This window comes from Anopheles moucheti, chromosome 3, assembly GCF_943734755.1.
Source record: "Anopheles moucheti chromosome 3, idAnoMoucSN_F20_07, whole genome shotgun sequence".
NCBI classification, from domain to species: domain Eukaryota; kingdom Metazoa; phylum Arthropoda; class Insecta; order Diptera; family Culicidae; genus Anopheles; species Anopheles moucheti.
Genome location: NC_069141.1, coordinates 51,271,882 through 51,294,869, shown reverse-complemented (window position 1 = coordinate 51,294,869; position 22,988 = coordinate 51,271,882). Strand labels below are relative to the sequence as shown.

Sequence of the window (22,988 nt, the reverse complement as noted above, 5' to 3'; positions counted from 1 at the left end):
CGTTGCCGCTAAATTTTGTCTCGAAGTCACCATTTTGATTACTCCATCCGAAGTAATCCCATATACACACAACTGACTATCCTGCTCCGGATAAATAAAGTCAATGCATTCTAAAAATGGCGGACTTAAACATCTTAAAGTTGTTGTACCGATAAAAAAAATACTTGATCAATTAATTTCTAAATTCAATGATCTTAGTTTAGTTTTCAATGAATTGATGTGTGAACTTTAATTAACAAATACTATAAAATCTGATCGTTTTAGACGTGAAACCTTTCCGTCAGATTCAAGGCGAAAGTGGTTGATTTGAGTTTTTGTTTGCAAAGCTCCTTTTAGCAATGAGAATTAAACAGAGTTCAAGTATTTACTTTTATTTATATGCCCGGGATAAGGCAAATTGCAAGGAGGCAATGCCTTGTAAGATTGTACATAACACAAAACAACGGAGTTGATAATACGGCGAAAGCCCTCATACTGGGAGAATTAAATAAATAATTAAATTTACTTCTATTTATTTAACTTCATGAAATGCTTCAAGTTTTTGATCCAGAGAGCATATTTTAAATTTTAATAGAAAAATAAATTTCATCAAACAAATGTGATAACAAAAACTTAAGCGCACACATAAGTCATAAATTGACTGAGATGGAGTAATAGGAGGCTTCGAGATACAAATTCATACGTTGGAGACAAAATTTAACGGCAACGACTGTATTAATACCTCCCATTTAGGTATTTATAAGTAAAATAGCAAGTCTTCTTAATAATTGTAACAAGGATTGGTTATCTGGCTACGTGGTAAATTAAGCCTAATAAGCCAGTACGAGAGAGAGAAGTAAAATAGATTCGAATTACACTGTTACGTCTGAGCTCCAGCTTAATCCTTTCCTTTTTTCACAACTGAAGGCAAAGAAAATACTTTTAATTACCTTTAAATAATATTCTTTCAATGAGCTCCAATAAACGATCTATCTTTAGAATAGTGTTCCTAACCACTCACACTCAGACTCCATGCACGACTCAACGGGCCATTCATCTGTTGCATCTATCGCGAGCATGGTGACTGTGGTAACGTCTTCGATTGTCTGTCGGTACAAAATTGTTGTCGTCGTGGCATTCGTTCGCGCTGTTGCCGATCGCTTACGTAACTTGCCGCTTAGCTACACGCCACGCCATATGCCGGTCAGCTGTTTTTCTCATCCGCGAACCACGGTACGCGATGGGGGCGACATCACCATTGTCATTCCTAGCGACAAACGGCGATGGCATTTATTTCACAGTCACAGTCACCGCTGTTGTCCATCATCTCTACCCCCCCATGTACTCGGATGGTATCACACAGCAGGGGCAGTGGAGGATGGAGCGATGGTGGCACAAGTCGTTGTTGAGCCCCGTCCATTAATCGAATTAATCATGATGATTTTCTAAATGTAATAATCGGCTGGCTTGGTGTGGAACGCGTTGGGATCGGGGCTTGGGAAAGACCGACTGCTGCGTGCTGGTGAAAATATTTACGAACACATAGGGCGCACCGTCGGTGCTCTCGGAGCTAATCTGCGGCTAATGGCTTATCGTAACACATTTTTGTGTGCGAGCGCGAGTGTATTTGTGCGATTAAACAGCGGTCACAATGGTTGCAGATTGTTGGTTGTGTACGCGATGTGGTTTATTTTAGCGCGACAGCAAATTTGAATGAAACTTGTACTCGTTGGTACTGCGCGGGAGGCCAAAACTGAATAATAAAATGAGTTTTACAGATAAAAACAATATTTTTTTCGTGATAAAAACATTTTAAATTGCAAGTAGTAAAAAAAGAACAACAAATGTAATGTTCATAAAAAAATGATCGCGTAAAAATAAATGCGCAACACTGCTGTTGTGACGCTAATTTAAATAAAATGAGTATAATTATTTCTAATATTCGTTTCACTCGCTGTTTCTTGCCCATTAAATTTTCGGCTACTTTTGTCTGCTTTATTTCTGCCGAAATAAACTTTCCACGAGTTGGCAGCGGGAATTGCCCTCCACGCCACGCAATTAATCGAGAACCAACCCATGTCGATCGCTGTGCAACGAAATTATCTCATCGCAAGCGTGACATTTAATCTAAAGCCACCCACGAAATATCCTGCCACGAATCGTGCACATTCTGCAGCAGTCCAGTTTTAGCCCGCGCTCCCCTTTGCCCGCGCTATCACCGGAGCGTGTTCCAGGCTCACGTAATCATAAACCTCACGGTCAGCCCGTACTAAGGCGGGTTATAAAGGAACGAAATAATAAAAAAAACGGAGCAAACAGGTTTCCGGTCCGATACCCTACCCGGGCGGGGCCTCAGGCACGGTGCACAGTTTTCACTGTCAAGTTTACGATAAAGCAGCGCCTATGCCACCCGGACCGGATGCAAAGCCCAACCGAGCCCCAACGAGGGGCCAACGCTGGTGACAGGACCGGTTTTAAGTCCGGCGTTGTTTTTTTTTGTTCATCTCCCTGTGGCGAAATGTTACCGGTAACGCGTGGGCGGAAGTTATCCTGACGACCGGTTGCCTGTGATCCACGGTCCGGACATTACCGGTTCGTTTGGGGGTTTGGGTAATGGCTGTTGGGTTTCGTTTTCTTTTTCTGTTGCACACTGCTCGGTAACATCTGGCACTAGCACCGGTTGCGTTCGTCAGGGTTTTAGTGTGCGGACTTCTGTTATTATTCCAGCCCGGCCCCTAAAGGTGGCCCGGCAATAAATTATGCGATTATTTCTCACTTTTACACCCGACTCCTACGGTTCAGTGACCCTTTGTCGTTTGCGCATGAATAATGTACAAGTCAGTGCGGTAGTGTGACAGAACAAGGGATCAGATTGATGGGTCGGCGAACTGTTTCGAGTAAAATGGGAACTTCGAGCCGGGTGGAACTATAAAACTCGCCCAACGCTTTCCTACGAAGATGAAGGTGGCGGTCCTTCTGATGTGCGTTTGTTTACAACGATTCGAAAGCCCTCTTTCTAACGCCCCGGCCGGGTTTGGTAAGTGAGCAGCCTGAGAGCATCAGCCTCCAGCATGTTATGCAAGCGATTCCAAGCTAAAACCATTCGTTTTGCATCGAACCGAGCAAGCTTATCCGTGTGGATCTTCAGCAAATCGTCTGCGAAATTGGTGGCCTGATGATGGCTTTCATATCTTGGCGTTAGGTAAGATCTCACAATGGGTTTCAGTGGGTCGATTTTACACGGAGCCCAATCGTGGTGATTTGGAGAACCAACCGGAGATACCGATGGTAAGCTGGTTGATTGGATTATTTTTACCTCGAGCCTGTACCAAACACCACCACCGGTTTTTGGTGAATGGAGAGTTGACTCTTTGCAGCTCACTTATATCATAATACTGGGAGAGCAGGGTCCATAAAGAACCGTACCGGTGATGATGAAGCTGAAGATCGGATAGTGAAAGTAAAGGGTCATTAAACAATCTGGATAAGAGGGCAAGTTACGGTTGTGGGTCATTTCGTATACATAACGTTCTTTCCGAGACAAGCGATATCATAGCACAGCAAATGTAGTTTATTATTTTAATATTAAAATATAAAATATTTAATATGTTTGTACTTATTGCAATTTTTGCAAAGTTTCGAATTTCGTCAGTAAATCTTTACCAGCCTCGTTTAGAAGAGAGACTTAATTATTTGCATTGATTGATGGTGGCGCCCTCTCCCGTCATTCGTTCTAAGCTCCGATTCTCTAGATGGGCAGGTTGTATCAAAAACAGTTTACAGTAATTATTTAATATGTATTGTAATTGCTGACAATAAACTAAGATGCCCAATAATATATCAGTAGGTATAACACATATTATAGTAAAATGAGCTATAGTTTCCTGAGGAGTTCCTAATCTCATTGGGGTTTGTTATTATCTGTTAGGACTCAAGTCTTTCCCAGTGGTCTGCAAAGTACAGCATAAGGATCTTTGGTACCTATGGTAAGAATCTTGGTTGAAAATGATGTATCTCATGCCAAGTTTGTCAAAATTGTACCACAAATAAAAATTGTATTTATACGTCAAAATATTCAAAACTACGTTGAAATATCCTTGAGAAATTGGGAACTTCCTTTATCCATTGTATTCGGTTTTATCGTTTTTTGAGGCTTATTATTTTTCTATATAGCACCAATATCAAACATAACAATAACTTAACAGATGTTTTTTGTGCGCTAAATGTACACTTTTCATTTAAAAAAAATCCGAAAATTATACAATAATAACCGTCCGTATAAAAATTAAAAAATTCCTCACTACGATTTTTATTGAAATGTTGACTAAAAGTGACAAGAATGACAAGAAGAATGATGAACTGACAAGAATCGCATATCTGTTTTGAAAATCGGCGGCTGTTTTAACAAGCATATATCAGTCACCGAGTTCTTTAAAAACCATTTTAAGCCTTGTCTGTTTTCGTTGAAGTTTGCCACCCAATAAAATAGTAAAGCCAAAGAAAGTCAAAAATAGTACAATATGCTAAGATCTTCTGTCGGTCTCTATTGCGAAAAACAGTACGAAACGCATCAAAACACACCTGCTAAACAGGCAAGTCATGATGTTTTCCTGCTGTGAAAGAGCTAATTTATTTCACAGTGAAAACAAATTGATCAAATAGCTCTTTGTGCTGCAACGTGGTGGTAAAAATGCGTCAACGTACCAGCGACGTCATTGCCGGCTACGTACGCTCGCGTTCCTAGTTTATTTGCATCATTGGGGAGTTTTTTTTTAGCCCGCGAAGAAGCCAAATGATACCAGCCCAAACAGGAGGAACTAATCGAAATCAAGCGGCAGTGCCGCACCACGCCAAACCAGCTCGGGCAGCAAGCAACGCAACAGCCTTAACCAGATTACGAGCTGGCCGGCTGAGGCCACGCAGCCCACGGTGCACATTTTAGCATTCCTTCAGCATTCACGTGATGTTGTGCACCGGAAAATGCTCATTCCTGGCCCGGCGGAAATCTCTCCCATACCATCGAATCCACAACACACACACACACGCACGGTTGCGGGTGGGGGTGTTGGACGCGGTGATAAATAATAAGACTGTATCTCTCCTGAAACCTTGCCTCGATTGTCCATGCCCCATGCCCTAGGTTAGTGGGAGTGAAGAAGAGCCACGATTAGGCAGGGCGAAAAAGAAATACAAAACGTGACCATCCTTAAGCTAGCGATGCGGTTCGCGTCCCTGTATCACGGTTGGGTCGTATCGCTGTAGGAAGTGAACCACGGGTGGGTGGTTCGTGTGCGGCATACACCGGAAGGGAAAAACCAGGAGGCAAATCAGCGGTATTCGATTCCACCATTTCGTGCTTTATCGTTGCCACATTTCAACCGGTGGTTGCGAGATTGTTAATAAGCGGACGGTCGGTCGGTACCGAAAACGGTAGAAGCAGAGCGCTCGCCAAGAGAAATCGCTCCATCTATTCGCGCCCGGCTCGCCGTAGCTTCGTTGGAATCGTGCGCCCTTCTTCTGCTGGTCGGTTGAAGGGAAAAGGGGGTGACGGTATTATGGGCGATAGAGCTGCAGCTGGGGTGTTGGTCACGCAATGAGTAGCACCAGGCCGTGGTTGGCAACACAATGCAACACACTCCGCAGCAGGATTGATTAGAAGATGCAGCTTAGCTCATCGGTGCGGATGGCATATAAAAAAAACTCCCCCACGATATTTAAAGATTTGGTCATTTAATCCCGACCATGGTTTTATGCACGAACAAGAGATTCCTTTCAAGGATTCGCAAAAAAATTTCGCACAGAACAAATGTTCAATTTCGACTACTCCGCGCACAGAATTAGCATTTTATGAGCCTGGGGCGTCAGAAAACCGCATCTTCCCGATCGTAGGCATTCATTTCAATTAGCGATCGATGAGAATCTTCCGACTGAAGAAACAGGTTTTCCACTAAATGCTACAAAACGCTTCATTTGCATTACAGGCAGCTTATTTCCAAAGTTCCACAGTTTGCCATTCCAACCAAACCGGGCCGCTGACATTTAGCTGCGCTTTGGGTTCCGGTTCTGCCATAAAGTCAACCGTGAAGGTTAGGCTCTCTGCAACTGTCGAAAATATTTAGCAGTTTTCTTGCACAGGCCACTCTCCGCATCGGCTGCACGGTGCGGGAAGGGCACTCGTTAATAGCCCATTATTGTTCGCCTGTTAGAACGGCACGAGTTGCGCGGAACATGAGGGCATATTGGTACGAAAGCGATGAGTGAATGGCAAACGTTTTCACATACTAGCCCCCCGGATGCTTTATGATTTTACGATCCATCCACTGAACCAATCTGAACCAATTATACGACAGTGTGGTACTTATCTTACGCTAAGTACCTTTAATACACTGCACTACCGGACACACGCTGCGAATAGTTTGTTTTTGTTCCATTTCTTTTGCTGGCTTAGATGCTAAGTGCACTTTTCTCCAACGATTATTGTCAACGAACACAATACAATTTGCACCACATTCCATGGAGTTTGAATAGCATTCCTATGATGTTGTTGGTTGAAATTTTGGACGAAGATCGGCGGTGATTAAAAATCGATGTATTAATGTGATGATGGTGTTCATATTAAGTTAATGTCAAGTAGATTACTAATCAAACTTCAAAACTTGTCAACCAATGCCATGTACATTGTTGAAAACAAAACGATTGAAATTTATTAGGTAAGTTTAAAATTCAATCAATTTTTCCCATTTTTTTCAGAAAGCTATTAATTGTTGATTTAAGTTATCTTTTATGGTATTTTTACTTGCTCTACGACTAGTTTTGTTGTATAAAAAAGATTGACAGTATTGTATATGTGTGAAATAATGACAAGTTTTGATAAACTTCATGGTCGTTCTCTTTGCGCCTAAATTTAGAATATTTACTCCATATAACTCCGTGTAAAAATGTTAAAAACATAAAATAAATGATCAAACAATCTATTGGGCTGCAGTTGATCATTGTAATCAATCCCTGAAGATAGCGTGCCGTGAAGGAACAGTTGAGAGAAAGAGAAGAAGTTTTATTGAGGAAAATGATGAGCTGTACGAAGGGGCTTTGAATAAGTCTTAAAAACTTGAATATAGAAGTTAGAAAACACTTGTTGTTGAACACCTTCTGATAGTGGTTGTTTCTTTGAAGCAAAGGAGCTGGAACCTTCTCTATCACTGAAGGTAGTTTCCTATATGCGAAAAGAGAATCGGGTGAAAGATCTGATGATCCTGTGCAATGCATGCCCTTACCTGGAAGTCCAATTATTCCAATAAATGTGTTGAAATTTTCATTTTTCAGTCTATTGTCAAAGAAACTCTCGTTAGAAAAGATGCCAAGGGCAATGTGTAAATAATTGTAAAAATAAATCAGTCAGTGTTTTTTTTTTCCTTTCCGTTGTTCGTTGTTTCCGATAAGAGTTTAAGTCCACTACAATATACGTCATCGCTTCCACACGCTTTCCTGTGTTAGACGATTACGGTGCAGTAAGCAAACTGCAATTAGTTCCATAGCTCACCTACATACAGCTCCAACAAATGTGTGTGTGTGCATTCGACAGCTTTTCTGCTGTGTAAGGTGTACCATTAGCAGCTAATAGTTGTACGTGTGTGTGGATTTTTGTTTTTCAATTTGTGCTCACACTTTAGGTTTTTGTTTCCATTTTCCATTTTGCACGCGTGGTGAAAACAATTGCAGGGTTGTTGTAGTTCATTATTTTTTTACGACAATTTTTAACCTTTTTTGAACTTACGCTTTGCTGTGAGTTTAGTTTCAAATCGTTCTGTTGGATTGTAGTGGAGATAAATGTTGTCTCCATTTCTCCATTTGGTTCCCTTTAAGATGTGTGTCACGAAGGAAGGAAATATAGGATTTTGTGCGACTTCCACGAATGATTCATCAGAACACGGGGGGGAGGTCGTTGATTGACGAGCTGTAAAAACAATATCCACTAGCAACACGATGTAGCCCGGTTGGCTGGACTTATCAATCGCCATGCCGCCATGGAGATAAAAACGCCCACGGTTGTTAGAAAGGAAAAAACGTCTTAGATCCCGGGGAAGTGAGAGCGTACGGTACAAAGTGTAGCAGCAAACACCATTTCATAACCCTACGTGGTCCCCGTCGTTGAAAAGGCCTTCCCCACGGTCAACCGTTTCGATCGAGCACGGGACAAGCCAGGTGTCCATTTGATTTGCCCAAGAAAAGACCAAAGCCACACATTGTTTTTGATTTGCGCGATCAGCCGAGCAGCAATATTGCCATCAAACGTGTCTCGTTGGAATCGCTCAGCTGCATGCTAAATGTGCGCAGCGGACTCTACGGCCGGCGGGACCTGGTGGTTCGGTGTGTAATTTCACCGAGAGTGGAATCAATAATTAGCTAATTGGATAATAATTGGGCCTGGCCGTGTGTGGAGCGCGCTTGCACGTACCAGCAACCACCTTCGCACCTATTAGCATTGCAGCTACCGTGCCTTTGTTGCCGTCGATCGGCGAACATTTGATTTCATTTGCTAAACTTTCGATAGTCGTGCAGGGTCAGAAGTTGATGTTGGTGAAGTTGATATCCTGTTTGTTTGTTTGTGACGCACTGGTTGATTGATGCCGTAAACTCAGCGGGTCTACAGCGAAATGCTACATCCTTATCAGATCCGTGTCCGTGCGAGCGTGTTGACCTTGGGGCGGGAAATACTGTGATTGATGGCCGGATGGTGGACATGATGCTTTCATGAGTGCAAACATGCGCAAAACTGCACCCCGTCTGGCAAGTCATACAACGGACAGAAACTACACGAATTCTTGAATTTATTTCCATCACATCTTCCACGGTGGGGTGATCGGGTGGGATCTCTCGCCATTCGCAGAACGGCACACCTTTTAAGAAATGCATAAAAATGGCGCATATTCCCGCACGCAGCATTACAGGAAGGCGTACAAACAGCATGACATTGGATTTATGTCAATAGCCGTGCAACATGATGCGAACACATATTCCACCATTTTCAGTGGTTTGTGGAGCAGCAAAGGATGGAAGAAAATAGTAAAATAACCACTTTAAATGTTAATAGCTTGCGGTGGATTGTGGTGGTCAAATGTTACGCTTCCTCTTCGGTTGGATCGTTCTCGCAGATGAGCAGTGAGTTCAATCGAGATCGTGCAACGAATGTGCATTAACTGTCAGATCAAATCGCACTTGCATTCCGTGTGCACGCAACATTATGGTTTTGTTTCATTGCTATGCGTTCAGCGCTACCGTTGCATTATCAGATCGACGGCTGCAATGCCAGTGTCAAGCGGTAAATGGAGCAGCTTGTTCTATTTTATTATTTGCAACTTTGCAGCCTGCTAATAAGCGGCCCCGAATGGGTTCTAACATGTGCGTGCAAAATTCGGTGCTTGATTGAATCGCTGCCGGTGGCGTTCGGGTTCAGTATCTGCCGGGGTGTTCCGAGTTAATTGAAAGCGGAACATGCGAAACACACACACACCCGAACGAAACGGATGATAATGAACAATACAGAGAGAGTGAGAGATATAGCACTAGGCCTAGCGCACGTTTCCGCCACGACGTCCGCGTGTGTCACGCTCCCGGATCGCGCACCGACACGGTTGCGGTTCACGTGTTCCGACGATGAGCTTTCCTCGCTGCACTTTTCCGCACTTTCACCGGATTGCGAAGGGAGCGCGCACGAGTGGCACGGGGTGGCTGGCGATTCGGTTGCCACTGTCAATATTGATTTGCGGCGCGTATGGTTTCGGTACACCCCGGGTGTGCAATTAACGTGGTGCACCGAGAACGCGCGCGGAAGCGATATTTTAATGGGTGTTTTTCACCTTTTTAGCGTTTGCACCGCGAGCACCTGACCCGCACTTGGGTGAACTGGCGCCACGCAAACGATCGGAGCAAAGTCGAACGCAACAAAAGTGAGCTTTTTTTGGGGAAAGAAAAAAAAAGTAATACCCTCTATCATTCGGCAGCCATGCTTGGCTGGAGTGTAAATCAGCAAGGGCGTAATAATCTAACAGAAAGTAATGCGCATTTGTCAATTTGAAGTAAGTGGTTATTATATCTGCTTTTTTATCAAACATCTAGTAGTGCGTCATTGCTTTGACACACATATTTGAAATGGGATTTTATCTAACCATCTGTTACATGCTAATTGGAATGCAAAATAATGGAAAAAGCATTAACTGGAATTTCGAATGAACTTAAAAAAATCAAATTTTCGGTTTCAATGTTCAAGAGAAATGTGTAAACAATTTCGTCACGTTACGCCAGTTGTTAAATCGCTGGAATTTCCACACCAAACGTTCCTACCTCCGTAATCAACATCGGACGATTGTTGATAAAAACGCAAACAGGCGATAAAAAGTCGGGATAGAGGTAAAACAATAAGCGTTATAGCTTTTCGTAACAAAGCTGTTGGTAAAGATTATAACACTCGGGCTTGTTTTGCTGCTTGAAGTAATCAACCGGCTGTACTCTTTTTATTGCCGCGCATCGCTTCCTAAAAAGTGCTATGGGTTAATTGATTTTCAAAGCAAAATCAAAACAAAACCCGACTATGGCTCAGTAATGGTTCAGTAAAAACTCGCTTGGAAGGTAAAAAGGTAAAATAAATCAATGAGACGACAAAATAAAACAAGGCAAAAATAGAATTCATAATTATTGGAGAAAAATAAGAAATGGTTCAAGAAGCATAATAGAGTAGCGTATACAATGCATGTAAATTAAGCGCAAATTAAAACTCACCACAGCGAAAGTGACCCCCTGGTGGTGGTGATAAGTGGCCAGCAGACGTAGAACATACACTATCTGCATTCATCCTCGAAACTTTTTTGCGCATCGGCCGTGTTGGTAGATTTTATCGTCGTTAGTACGACTACCTTTTCGATAAAACACATTCCTTGTCGTACACCGTCAGTATTTGGGAAAGCCAGACGGTCTGCGTTATCGCCCAAGATCGGTGCAAGAACGCTGTACACGACGCTGTCCGCGACGGAAAAGTGTCGTCGGACATGTAGCGTCAGCAACAAGATACAGCGTACGTTACACATTACGTTACCTTACAACGCCGGCTGCTGGTCGACGGTGTGGGAGCTCGTCGTGTGACAGGAAGATTGAAATTTTAAGAGTGAAACGAACATGGCTCATTTGCTTTACCGAACACACAACCGTTTTACCGGCAATTGATAAGCGACCAGTGACAGTAATTATCGAACCGTTGTGTCATGGTACATGGTTGGAACTGTGTGTCTGTTGTTTTCGTATCCTGTAACGCGCTGATTGAATAGCGTTTATCGTTCATTGCCGTGTGAATGGTGAGCGTGTTGAGTATTTCATTCAAATTCGATGATTTGTTCTGTATGTTTTTAGCTGATAGCATTCATAACATTTCATTTTGCAAAAAACTCTTTTTGTTTTGTGAGAACTTCATAAGGATGAGGAGCGATTTGTTATATATGTAAAAATATATAAATAACAGCACCTTAAATTGCATAAGACAATGGAAGAACAAAGCTTACCAAGAATGTTATTCCGCAATTAGCACAAATATATGTGGTGCCGTGACCAGGATATTCAAACTATTTTCTTTCATACCCCAAATTTATCCTGGTCATGGCACCATACGTTCTCGATCATTATAGGTAAAAACTTCTTGGCCTTTCTTATTGTAACATCAAACCTAGGAGATGGAAATGGGCTTACCTTTGCTTAGTGGTAGTTGAATAGTCAACTACTTCGTCCGAATCTACAGTCTGAAGAGGATTTGGATCAGATCTTGTCGTTAGACGACCGACGCCACCGCTGAATACTTTAAATCGATCGTATCAATGCTGAATCAATGCCTTAAATTATTTGTCCCCTGTGGAAATAAAAGGAGATTTTATCATTACTGTAGCGCTTCCTTCGTAAGTTTGCACCTGTTTTGTCGTACTTTCATCGATCTGTGAAGTTGCGGTACGAAAAAAAAGGGTAATTAGTGATATGAACCGAGACAAGACCTTGAATCTGCCACCGTCCGGTTATCTTGCTTTTTCTTTCAATTTCGTTCTGCGTCGCTTGCTTCAGTTTGTTGCAATGCGAACCTGTAGACTATCAAGGCTATCCAGGGCGGTTATGTGTTTGGTTCCCAGCCAAACGCACCAGGGGCGTGCACTACTATCCAGTGGGGGTAGTTAATTTCATTTGCTACTGCATCCACTTTCGTTTGCACTATTTTTTTTTTGCTTCATCGTCTTCTACTTACGCTTCCTTTTGTTCACGTTCTTTGCCAGTGTTTCTTCTGATGCATCCCACAAAAGGCGTGCGTGCGGGCCTGTTTGTGTGGTGGCCTGTGCCGGTTCCTTTTATGTACTGCTGCGTGCTTCCGAACTGGCATGGCTTGCCCTTAAATGTAGGCTTCCACTGTTTTGTAGATTTGAGATTGCTGCCTGACCAATTAGGCCTTTCGTGTAGAAAGAAACATTTAAAAAATCGAGGTCATATTGTCGATGGTGGCTGAGCCTTTCGGGGGTGGGGTGAGCCATGTTTGCGATTTTGTTTTAATATTTTCCCAGTGAAAAACACAACATTTCATAGGAGGGAACTAAACCGTAACAAGTTGTCGGAGATTGAAATTATTTCTTCTTTTTCAACATTATCGCTGCACACTATGTGTACAGAATCTCAAAGAAGGTAAAAATATACTGACCGGCTCACAGCAAAGCTCGCACAAGACACCACGTCTCGTATAGCGTCTCAAAGACATCGAGATCGATAAATTATATTGCCCTTGCTTGACCTTGTCTACTGATCACCATGCGCTTTTGATCGATTGCCCCTGCCTGGTACAGTAATAATTGCATAATGTCCTGCAGCTGTGCGGTTCGCGCCCCCTATCCTTAACGATGGGTGTAAATTCGCCTAAGCCCGTCCAAACTATTATTAATTTTCTGTCCCTCCCCTCCCGCCCTTTTTTTGCCTCCCATTCGGGGAGCCCTACCATTTTTCTTCCTGGCTGTGTACCAGCACGGCTAAACACGGTCCTTCAAGGCTCCCATCGAGGTCGGACCGGGTGAGTGGCAAAAAAAAACATATATAGGTTAGATTAGAACGCACACCACCACCACACATATCCGTTTCGATCCGGGGCCGCCGACCTTCGAGCGTTTGAGGGCTGCTTTAGTTTGTCGTAATATGTTTGTTATTATTAATCTTTCACCTGAATTTATCGAACTGCCCCAGAAGTGTGGGCAGTACGGTGCTGTGGCGCACGCTGCTCCCATCGCCCTCGAAGCAAACGCTCGGTCGCGCGAATGGCTCCTTGCGAACGACGGAACTGGTTTGGTTTTGGCCGCGGTACTTGCACCGGTTCGCAATGGTTAACGCGGTTAAGTCCGGTCCGAAGGCAACCTTCACGCATTTGATTGGGTTTTCCCTCCTTCCCCCCTCCTCTCTTTTCCTTGCGGGTTGGTTAAAAGCTTCACTAGGTCACATACACTCCTTAGGGTAGTGTGACGTGTTGCTCCGTGCCCGGTCGGAGTGTTAGCCAACTAGCGAACAACCGTAAAAACATAGACTAAAAGAGAACTGCTGCGGCTTGCTCCATGTTCTCCAGGTTCGATGTTTAAGGAGGCTTGGTTCTTGGAGTGGCTTATGCAACCGGATCGATGAAATCACTTATTATAACATCCGGCTTTTTTGATCAGGTCACGATTCCCCCGCGAGGGGCAGAACACACGCACACGAACAGAAAATGTTTAAATGAGCGTGAACGCAGCGTACTGGCTTAGCGTTCCTTAGACAAATAGATGGCAGATATAGAGTTGAGGAGCAATCGCAATATATTGCCGGGCATCCGATGAAGACTCTTGGAGGAGGACGAAGAATTTACCAACGGAGCTTACGAATGCAAAAATAAGTTCGCTAATTTTTATAGTTCACGCGTGTTCTTCCTTCTTTGCAACCTTCGCAAACCGGATTCGACTCGTTTAGTGCTCCACTTCCGATCTCCGATGCTCCGAAAATAAACACCGTTCCGAAGATGCCACCAAAATCCGGCAAACGGTTCCTGCTACATTCCGCCGAACACAAGTGAGCGCTCATCTTGCCTCGCTCTTGACATTGACCTAGTGTGCAATAGATGTCGCGTGGTGGATGGACACAGGGAGTAGGGATGCCGTGGTAACCACCCGAAAACGAAAACCTCACTAATCGCGCGATCGAAACCGACCGTCACCGTGGCAACCCGTCCAAGGAGGCCTCGAGTTGTCCTAATGGTCCGAACGCGCGGTTGCCGTCACCCGTCAAGGTTTACCACCTCGAGCACCTCGGTTTCGTGCGTTCGTGCACGTACGTCACACGCAGGTTTTTGGTGAACAGAAGAAGGAACAAAAAAAAAAAACGAGATCGCTACCGATCTCTGCAGCGAAGCCCTTGGGAGCGGCCCTGCGTGTGACGTCCGTCGCGGAGATCAGGTTGATCTTGTCTTGGATCAGTAACTGGCTGGTGTTGCACCTTTGGCTGTAGATGTATCTGACGATTCACCTCAAGTTGTGATGACTTTCCGATCCTTGAGCGTCTAAGTACATCCGCTTCAGACGCAAGAAGATCGGATCTTTTCGAGCGCTCCATCATCTCGGACGGGTTTCACGCAGCGACAACACTCATTGCGAGCGAGATCCCAAGTCGAGAGCGTACCGTTGAGGTGCGGGAGTGTTTTTTTTTTGGTTTTGCGGCATCGATGCGGGTCCCGAGGACGTTGCACTGGAGGTCGAATTGAAATGCAAAAAGGCCCCGGTCGGGGTGGTGGTGTAACTGCACCAGATACGCAATTGCTGGCGCACGACTCCACGACCTCCAGGATACTGGCTGACGGGTTTGGGCCCCGGTAAAGTATGCAGAGCCGTAACTCACCGTCAGACGGCATGGACGTCCGCTGAGGTGAGGCTACCATTCCAGTCAGGTAACTGTGTGGCGCTGCTACGGCAAAGCGTTGCATGCAATTCCAATTGGAAGCCGCCAATTCCTCCGACAGTGATGGTGTGCGGGCATCCAGAGGTGAACCCACCGTCACCGTCGTCACTGTCAACCTTTTTGCATATCTCCAGCGGTATTATGTCAGACGAGGGGGGGACGACCTGTACTTCTTTTCTCGTGCCCAACACGCTGCTGTTGCATTTTATAACACACGGCTTCGGCTCGATGTTGGGTGGTTGTTGCACCCTTGAAGAATTTTATTAATCGATTACGTTACTCCATTACGATCGCTCCATTTCGCTGTCGCTGGGTCGCTCCATATTGTTGTAGCTGTTTTGCAATCAATTTCAGGTGTATGTTAAGCAAACTTTTGACATTAAAACCCCCCGAAAAGAAGATTATTTATTTAACAAAACTTTGATGATTGAGTTTGGAGGAGTTTGGAGGACGAATCGAGCCACTATAATTGTGGAACTAGTGCCCGACATCTGTGTGCTTGAAAGTGGCCAAACAAAACGAATGACAGCGCCGCTGTACAAACAGCATCATTCGAGGAAAACACTTTTCTGTTGGGACAGCAGCCCGAGCGCGCCGAATAAGCTGTACAAATGCAGACTATGTGCGACTATCTGATTATTTTATCTCGCAAAGTGGCGAATTCTTGGAAAAAATCTGCACACTTGAGCCGTGTCGTTGACTGGATGTTTTGTTTCGCGAAATTCCTTGAAAATAAAAAAAACCGAAGAACCCGGAGCTAGACTGGGAAAATGGGAGCTTAACGTAGGAGAAACATTTGCGCCTGAGCTACTGAAGAGGGTGGAATAGGAAATTAAGCCAATTTTTGAATTTCTCCCGTTCGTGCATATCGTGCTGGTTAGCTGATCAATTTTGACTGTATTGAGTAATGCCTTCGCCCCTTTGGTGTTACAAATGAAACGCGCGTCCAGCGTAGTTATTTCTGCACGCAAATTAGCACGTTTCTGGTCGCCCGAAACTCGTGCAACTCATGCCAGAAGGGGGGTTTGGGGAAACACACGCGTAAACAAGCTGTAGCCTGTGCGGTCTTCTAAACTGTCTAATTGATGAGTAATGGTTGGTTTTAGCACAGCAGCAGCATCTACACTTTGCGCCCGGAAGGAGGCAGTGGGACAGTGTCCGTCGAGTAACACAACAGCAGTAAACAACACAAAACACTGATGGACTGCTCGTAACAGGTATCGGCCGAGGTGGTACGCATGAAACTAATTTTAGTTGTTGTTTTTGTTGTCGATATTCTCCCTCTTTTTCGAATTCCTATTTATGTTGGCTTGGTCCCGGAATTACCGTGCAGAAGACAAACATTCAATCCCTCGCAAAACGGGATGATATATCTTCGATGGTGAATTCACATTAGCATCAAGGTGTAGAGGCGAAAAAATAAACGAAAGGAAAAGAAACACACAAAAAGTGCCCAAACTAAACGAACAATGTACCAAGCGGCACAACAATACCGCCATCAACGCGTAGCATTAATCGTTGGTTGGGGAGGCTGCATTGGGGCGGGGGGGGGGGGGAGTTGGCGTAGAAGAAGGTTGGCTAAATAAGGCAACAACAACAACAACACTCAGTCACACATACAGAAAAACAAAACACACATACACACACACTCGAGATCTTTGAGGGCCGCTCACGAGACGCAATTATCAGGTTGTTTTTTTGCCGGGAGATACCAGTCGGGGGAGGAGTGGAAGTGGAGAAGGAACCACTGGGGGGGGGTGGCAGGATGGGCAGTCCGCGGAATATGTGACCGAACGAGACGGTATGGTGCGCGCGACAAGTGCGGCGACGCTGGTTTGTTGTGCAGCACCGTGTGGGGTAGCTGTATTGGGGGTTGGTTGCGTTTTAGGGGATTTTTGTCTCCATCATTGTAACGCCTGGTCACTAGGGGGTTGGAGGTGATTGAGGAGTTGCAGGGGATAGCTGATGCGATCACTCGCGAGTTCCACCACGCGAGGTGAGCGCATATGTATTAAACGTCGAAGAGAACCTATTTCGGGCGACTGCGGCAATGGCCGGGGAGGGGTTGGTGAGGCTTGAAACAAAGTGCCCCGGATCTCGTCCAACCCTTATCCAACCAATCCCTCCCCCCTAACGGGTGACTACGGTGTATTGGTGTGTTGACTCTACATTCTTCGAGAGTAGTCCCCGGACAATCGGGAACTCTCCCCCACCCCCCCTCTTCATCCCCCCCCCCCACCACCCCTTCGTTCTAGTATTTTGTTAAATTGCAATGTCGACCACCGACGCGAACAACGCCGACAGCAGCGCGCTGCTGCTCAGTGTCGTTTCGAGCGACGACGCGAGGTGGTGCGTTTTGCGAACTCTCTATTCCAGACACCGCACACCGTTTTGCGCGCTGTATACGCACGCGGGGTGTGAAACGATTAGTGGAACAGTCCAGCACTTATGCTGCTTAATGTTCTAGTTTGCCGTACAACAAAAAAAAAGACCGTATCGAAACATTCTAGCGCACGTGGGAAAGTGACCTTTAGTGTGTGTGCCTTTCGTGTGCAGTACAACGTAGTACAACGCGACCGGAACCGATTCACGTGTATCCGCGCGTCCACGTCGAGTATTGATCGGTTTAGCTGCAGACGCAGCGGAAGTGTCACGGTGACCGGTCAACATTTGTACCGCTCGACCGATACAAACGCAAGGTAGGAAATCGTCGTTATGGTGGGATAGTTTTGGGAAATTTCCTGCGCCAACGATCACACATGGGTGCAAAACTGGAGCAATAGGCCAAGATGGAGCGGTGAACCCTGCGATAGGATATTCCGTAGTAAACAATGCAAGCCACCACAAAAAGCAAAAGGAAAACAAGCCGAAAAGTGAAAAGAAGTTCAAGTGCATATTTGCGGAAGCACCGAATGAACGAAAAGGAGTTGTGTGCGAACGAATGCGCATAACCAATGTGAGCAATTGAATTATAAAGCCTGACACATGAACTTTTCTCCGCTCGGTCCGATGGTTTCAATGGGGGTAATGATAACCGTCGGCCGGCATTTGTCTGGCTCTGTGTGTGTGTTCGTGTGTAGTGTGCTTAGTAACGTCGTACAATTGGCGATCGTGGCCGAAACGTGTGTACCGACGTCATGTTGTTTGTTGCAGCTGGTTTTGAAATTACCGGAAGGAACCAAACCACGATAAAGTGGTTAGATGATGCTTGTGTTTGTGCCTGTGTGTGTCTATAATCCCGATATAATAAGTGACGTGTCGGTTCGCTAGTTATAAGGCCACTAAACAAGTGTACTAGTAGGGGGTTGTAGTGTCGTGATGAGAAAACTCGTTCCCGCGGTGGGATTGGACCGATCCGAAACCGACTTGGGATCGATCCTCCGAATCCGATCCGGATATTTTAGATAATTACGTTGTAAAGTTTGAGTTAATTAATTTTCACTTAATTTTCTTAAAACTCACCATAAAAACAAGAAGAAACAATTTGTTATGTGAACGTGGTTTGTGCAAATTTATGTTAAATCTGAACATTCTTGATATATCCGAATCTCAAATGCACGTGGATTTTTGTTTTTGGATAATATATCGGGATTCCTACATTAAAAATCCCTTGTTTCGGACTTTAGACTTCATTTGACTTATTTTGGACTTCAAACCCGGACTCACGTCTGAAGCCCGAACATGTCTGGATCATGAAGGACCTTGAAGGATCTGGATCCTTTAGTTTTGTTTTGGATGAGAAATTCGAACTTGAGATTTAAACGATTATAGGTTTAAGATTTAATCTGGATTAATCCGATAAAGAATCGAATCCCACAATCCGTTCCGGATCCCGTTCCGGATTTGATGAGCAATCTTTTTTAAATATTCTAACAAACCGGTCCAATCGCTAGTGAGCAAATTGTGACAATATAAACAGCTGCTTGCGGCGATTAGTGCAAGTAGTGTTGTAGTGCAACGTGGTTTGCTGACGTCAGCTAATTTGTTTTGCTCTCTATCATCCCCCCGGAGCCGATCCAACTGTGTAAAGAGTTTATGGGATTTTCTGTCCTCTTTCCAGGCTTTTGCTATGAGATAATCTACACCCTGTGGTACTTGACATTGGTGGTTGACTACAAGTTGCTTTACTCCTACATGCATGAATAGTATATCGCCGCGTTATTCATCCCCTGCCTTTGTGTTCACTTTCATTGCAGTGCGGAACTTTAAAAGTTCCCGACTCTTACTCCCAACGGATCATGGACAGCTATCATGTACAGACGCATCAGCAGAACAGTTACGGCAGCAACTGCTCGAATGCCACCAGCCGGCATGGTGCCGGTGCCGGAGCAGCGACGACGACGCTCTATACCACACCACACGCCTACCCGGTGGCCACGTTCAACTATGCCACGATGAGCTACGCTCACTCGGAGGGTGGCTCCGTATCGCCACCACCATCGCCCCGTTCGAACAGCTCCAACTCATCGGCGTACTCGTCCGCGTCGTCCACGGCCGCATCCCTGTCGGTATCGTCTGGCTCGTCATCTTCGTCGTCGTCCGCTTCCTCGACCTCATCGTCCTCGTCCTGTATCTCATCGGCCGGCTCGGAGACGGGCGCATCGTACGAGCATCTGGACATTTCCGCCCAACGGTTGGCGGTGCTGTCCTTCGAACAGGTGATGAAGCTGAACGACGTCATGAACGAACCGGTCTCGATACACGGCCGCGGCAACTTCCCCACGCTCGAGGTGAAGCTGAAGGATCTGGTGAACATTGTGCGGGAAAAGCTCGAGACGGACGTGGTCGCCGGTGGTGCTGGTATGACGGTAAAGGACATTCGTCTGAACGGCGGTGCAGCTAGTCATGTGTTGGCGTCCGAGCCGCAGCCATACAACGATCTCGATCTGATCTTTGCCGTCGACTTCAGCACCAGCAGGAGTTACGATCGCGTCAAGTCGGCGGTACTGTCGTCCCTGCTCGACCTGATGCCGGAGGGCGTCGTCAAGCGCAAGATAACGCAGTGCTCGCTGAAGGAAGCGTACGTCGGCAAGATGGTGAAGGTGAACAGCGATGGCGATCGCTGGAGTCTCATCTCGCTCGGCAACTCGCCCGGTCACAAGAATGTGGAGCTGAAGTTTGTCGATACGATGCGCCGCCAGTTCGAGTTCAGCGTGGACTCGTTCCAGATCGTGCTCGATTCGCTGCTGCTGTTTTACGACTGTGCCGAGATGCCGATGATCACGGAGAACTTTTATCCGACCGTCGTCGGCGAGTCGGTGTATGGCGACTTCCAGGAGGCGCTCTACCATCTGCAGAAGAAGCTGATCTCGACGCGCCAACCGGAGGAGATCCGTGGTGGCGGACTGCTCAAATACTGTAACCTGCTGGTGCGGAACTACATGCCGGTCGATCCGCAGCGCATCAAGACGCTCGAACGGTACATGTGCTCGCGGTTCTTCATCGACTTCCCGGACATCGGGCAGCAGCGCAGCAAGCTGGAATCGTACTTGAAGAACCATTTCTTCGACGAGGGCGAGGAACACCTGCAGCACCAGTACCTGATGCATTTATTCGAGGTAGTCGAACAGTCCACCGTGTGTCTGATGGGGCACGAGCGTCGCCAAACGCTCATGCTGATCGAGTCCCTCGCAATGGAGATCTTCTACCGCGACCAACAACAGCAGCAGCAGCAGCAGCAACATTCGGCCGGTCTGCTCAGCACGGCCACCGCACCGGGCAATGTACAGTCGGCGGCCGCTCACACCCAGCAGCAACAGCATACAACGCTTCAGCTCCAGACGCAAATGTCCCATCTGTCGCTGTCGCCGCAGCAGCTCTCCCCGCAATCGCCCACGCTGATGGCCCATTCGCCGAACCATCACCATCAACACCAGGCGCAGTCCCAACAGCAGCAGCAGCAGCAACAGCAACAGCAGCAGCAACAAACACAACAAGCATCTCCACAGTGTCCGACATCGGCACAGCAAGTACAATCCCAGCAGTCGCAGCAGCAGACGCAACAGTCGGCGGCGATCACGCAGACGCAGGCAATCGCGCTGGCCCCGCAACCGGGGCTGCTGTACGCGAACGGAATCTACTACGCACCGCTCATTCCCTACACCCAGTGTACGTGCAACAGCTGGATAACGACGTGATTGGTGAGCCCGCTGCCGTCGGTGGCAGGCCCGGGTAGCATTATCAGCATTGCAGGCACCGACCATTCGCCGGAGTTAGCCGCCGAAACATCACCATCTCCACCATCCACCCAGCCCGCACCGTCGCCGTTACCATCGCTCCTAGTTCCACCACCATCATCAGCAACGGGCGGCGCACCCATCACACCGGAGTGTCCGTACGCGTGTCGTCTTTCAGCGCCGCTACTTCCACAGTCGTCCTGCGTGGTGAACGATGGGACCTCTACCGGAAGACAGCAACCCATCCCGACTCCCACCCTATCGATTTCTGCGGCCGATTTGCAACCAACCGCGGCAGCATCCCTGTCACCAGCCTCACCTACACCATCATACGTGTACGCTGTCGCTGGGGATCACTGCTACTATTACTACACGTGTCAACCGGGACTCCTGCTGAAAGAGGGCGTCGAGCGATGATCATTAATAGCGTAAGTTGCTGAATCCTTGCGGTGGCTGTGACTGTGAAACGCGAAGAGCCGGAAGAACATGCATAAGCCACAAAACCGATAACAAATCATTAGACAAGGATGCATTGCACGAAGAGAATCTTTCGCAAGTTTGTTTGTTGTTCTTTTACATTCTGATGAAATACCGTCGCTCATCGATGGCATAAATAACACACCGCAACGGGTGGGGTTTCACGTTCAGTGTAACGACTCTCAATGCGTGCTTGCAGTGCTGCAACTGCGTCTTGAACGCCGTCGTTCGATACCACCCAAAACGTCATGTGTGTTTCGCTCCTTATGAAACCTGTAAATCAACACAGAAAGCGCCCAAATGGCCAATTGGCGATAAGAAAGGTTTTAACAATATTTACGGAAGGTTAAAATGATACACAAAAACAAAAATCACATACACAAATCATAAGATCATAAGAGCGGAAGTGGAAAAAAAATGGAAAACACTTAACAGGAGGAGATAAAAACTTGTAGTACAAGAAGAGAATTATATTGCGTAGCGTGCAAATTTCAAATATCTGTATGTTTATAAAACAGTGGAAATATAAATTGGAAGTATTTTATGAAACAAAAAAAAATGCATCAATCAGGCAAGCGAACAATAATATTTCAAAAAAACAAAATGAACGAAAAACAAGAACATAAAAAGTACACAGGAAAAACGTGAAGAAGAACTGAAAAATCACACTCACACACAACATTCGCAAAACGGTTCCCTCCCCCAGGTTGCCCAAGTGTTAGCACGTGGACAAAGCATGTTTATGTGATCGAGTTCAATGTTTGCACCTTAGGAGCAGTGTCTGTTTCACACTGTTCTTAAAGTAGCGTGATTTGTGTTTTTTGCTTTATTATTTTATTAAAATATAAACACTTGAGAACTCTCAGTTTCATGTCGTGTTTCGACACTCGAGTGTTGTTTGCGTTTGCCATGTCCGCAATGTCGTTAACAGTTGGGGATCTTTTGCTTCTTCAGTCACTAACGAATCACCAATCGAAACCATCCTTAGTTTAATTTTTATTTCGGGGATTTCCCTGATTTGTTTACTGCGGGACGAAACAGGCCGCCCTCCAATAAAGGGGGGCGGTAATGGTCACTGTGATTGTAGCGAGCGTGAACAGCAGCGAACGATTTCGTGTGCATTTGTTTTGTTGTGCCGCACACTGAACACGGGACAATCGAACCGGGCAAACCACTTAACGATAACAAGCAATTCATCCCGCCAGACACTTGCGCGGGAACGTGTTCATTTCGATGTAACTGATGGTGTGTGTGTCCGTGCGTGCGTGCGTGCGTGACTGTGTAGTGTCTATTTCCGGTGTGCTAGTCTTTACCTTTCAATGTGTTTTTATGCTTTGCATCCGCGCTTGCACCTAACAATCGCTGGGATCACCG

The 22,988-nt window shown here is 45.9% G+C and overlaps 1 protein-coding gene across 4 annotated transcripts in view; it reads left to right on the top strand.

The window, feature by feature from the left end:
• The window catches only part of LOC128304180 (terminal nucleotidyltransferase 5C), a 50,492-nt gene extending 28,529 nt beyond the window's left edge, over positions 1 to 21,963 (top strand). For 3 of the 4 annotated variants that reach the window (XM_053041337.1, XM_053041338.1, XM_053041339.1), the window contains exon 3: positions 19,158 to 21,963. In XM_053041337.1, the coding sequence (XP_052897297.1) occupies positions 19,158 to 21,098 (1,941 nt within the window). In that variant the 3' untranslated portion in view covers positions 21,099 to 21,963. Of the gene's footprint in view, positions 1 to 17,461; positions 17,661 to 19,157 lie in introns of those variants that run through there. The other variant, XM_053041340.1, reaches the window with a different exon arrangement.
• The last annotated feature ends 1,025 nt before the right edge of the window (positions 21,964 to 22,988 follow it).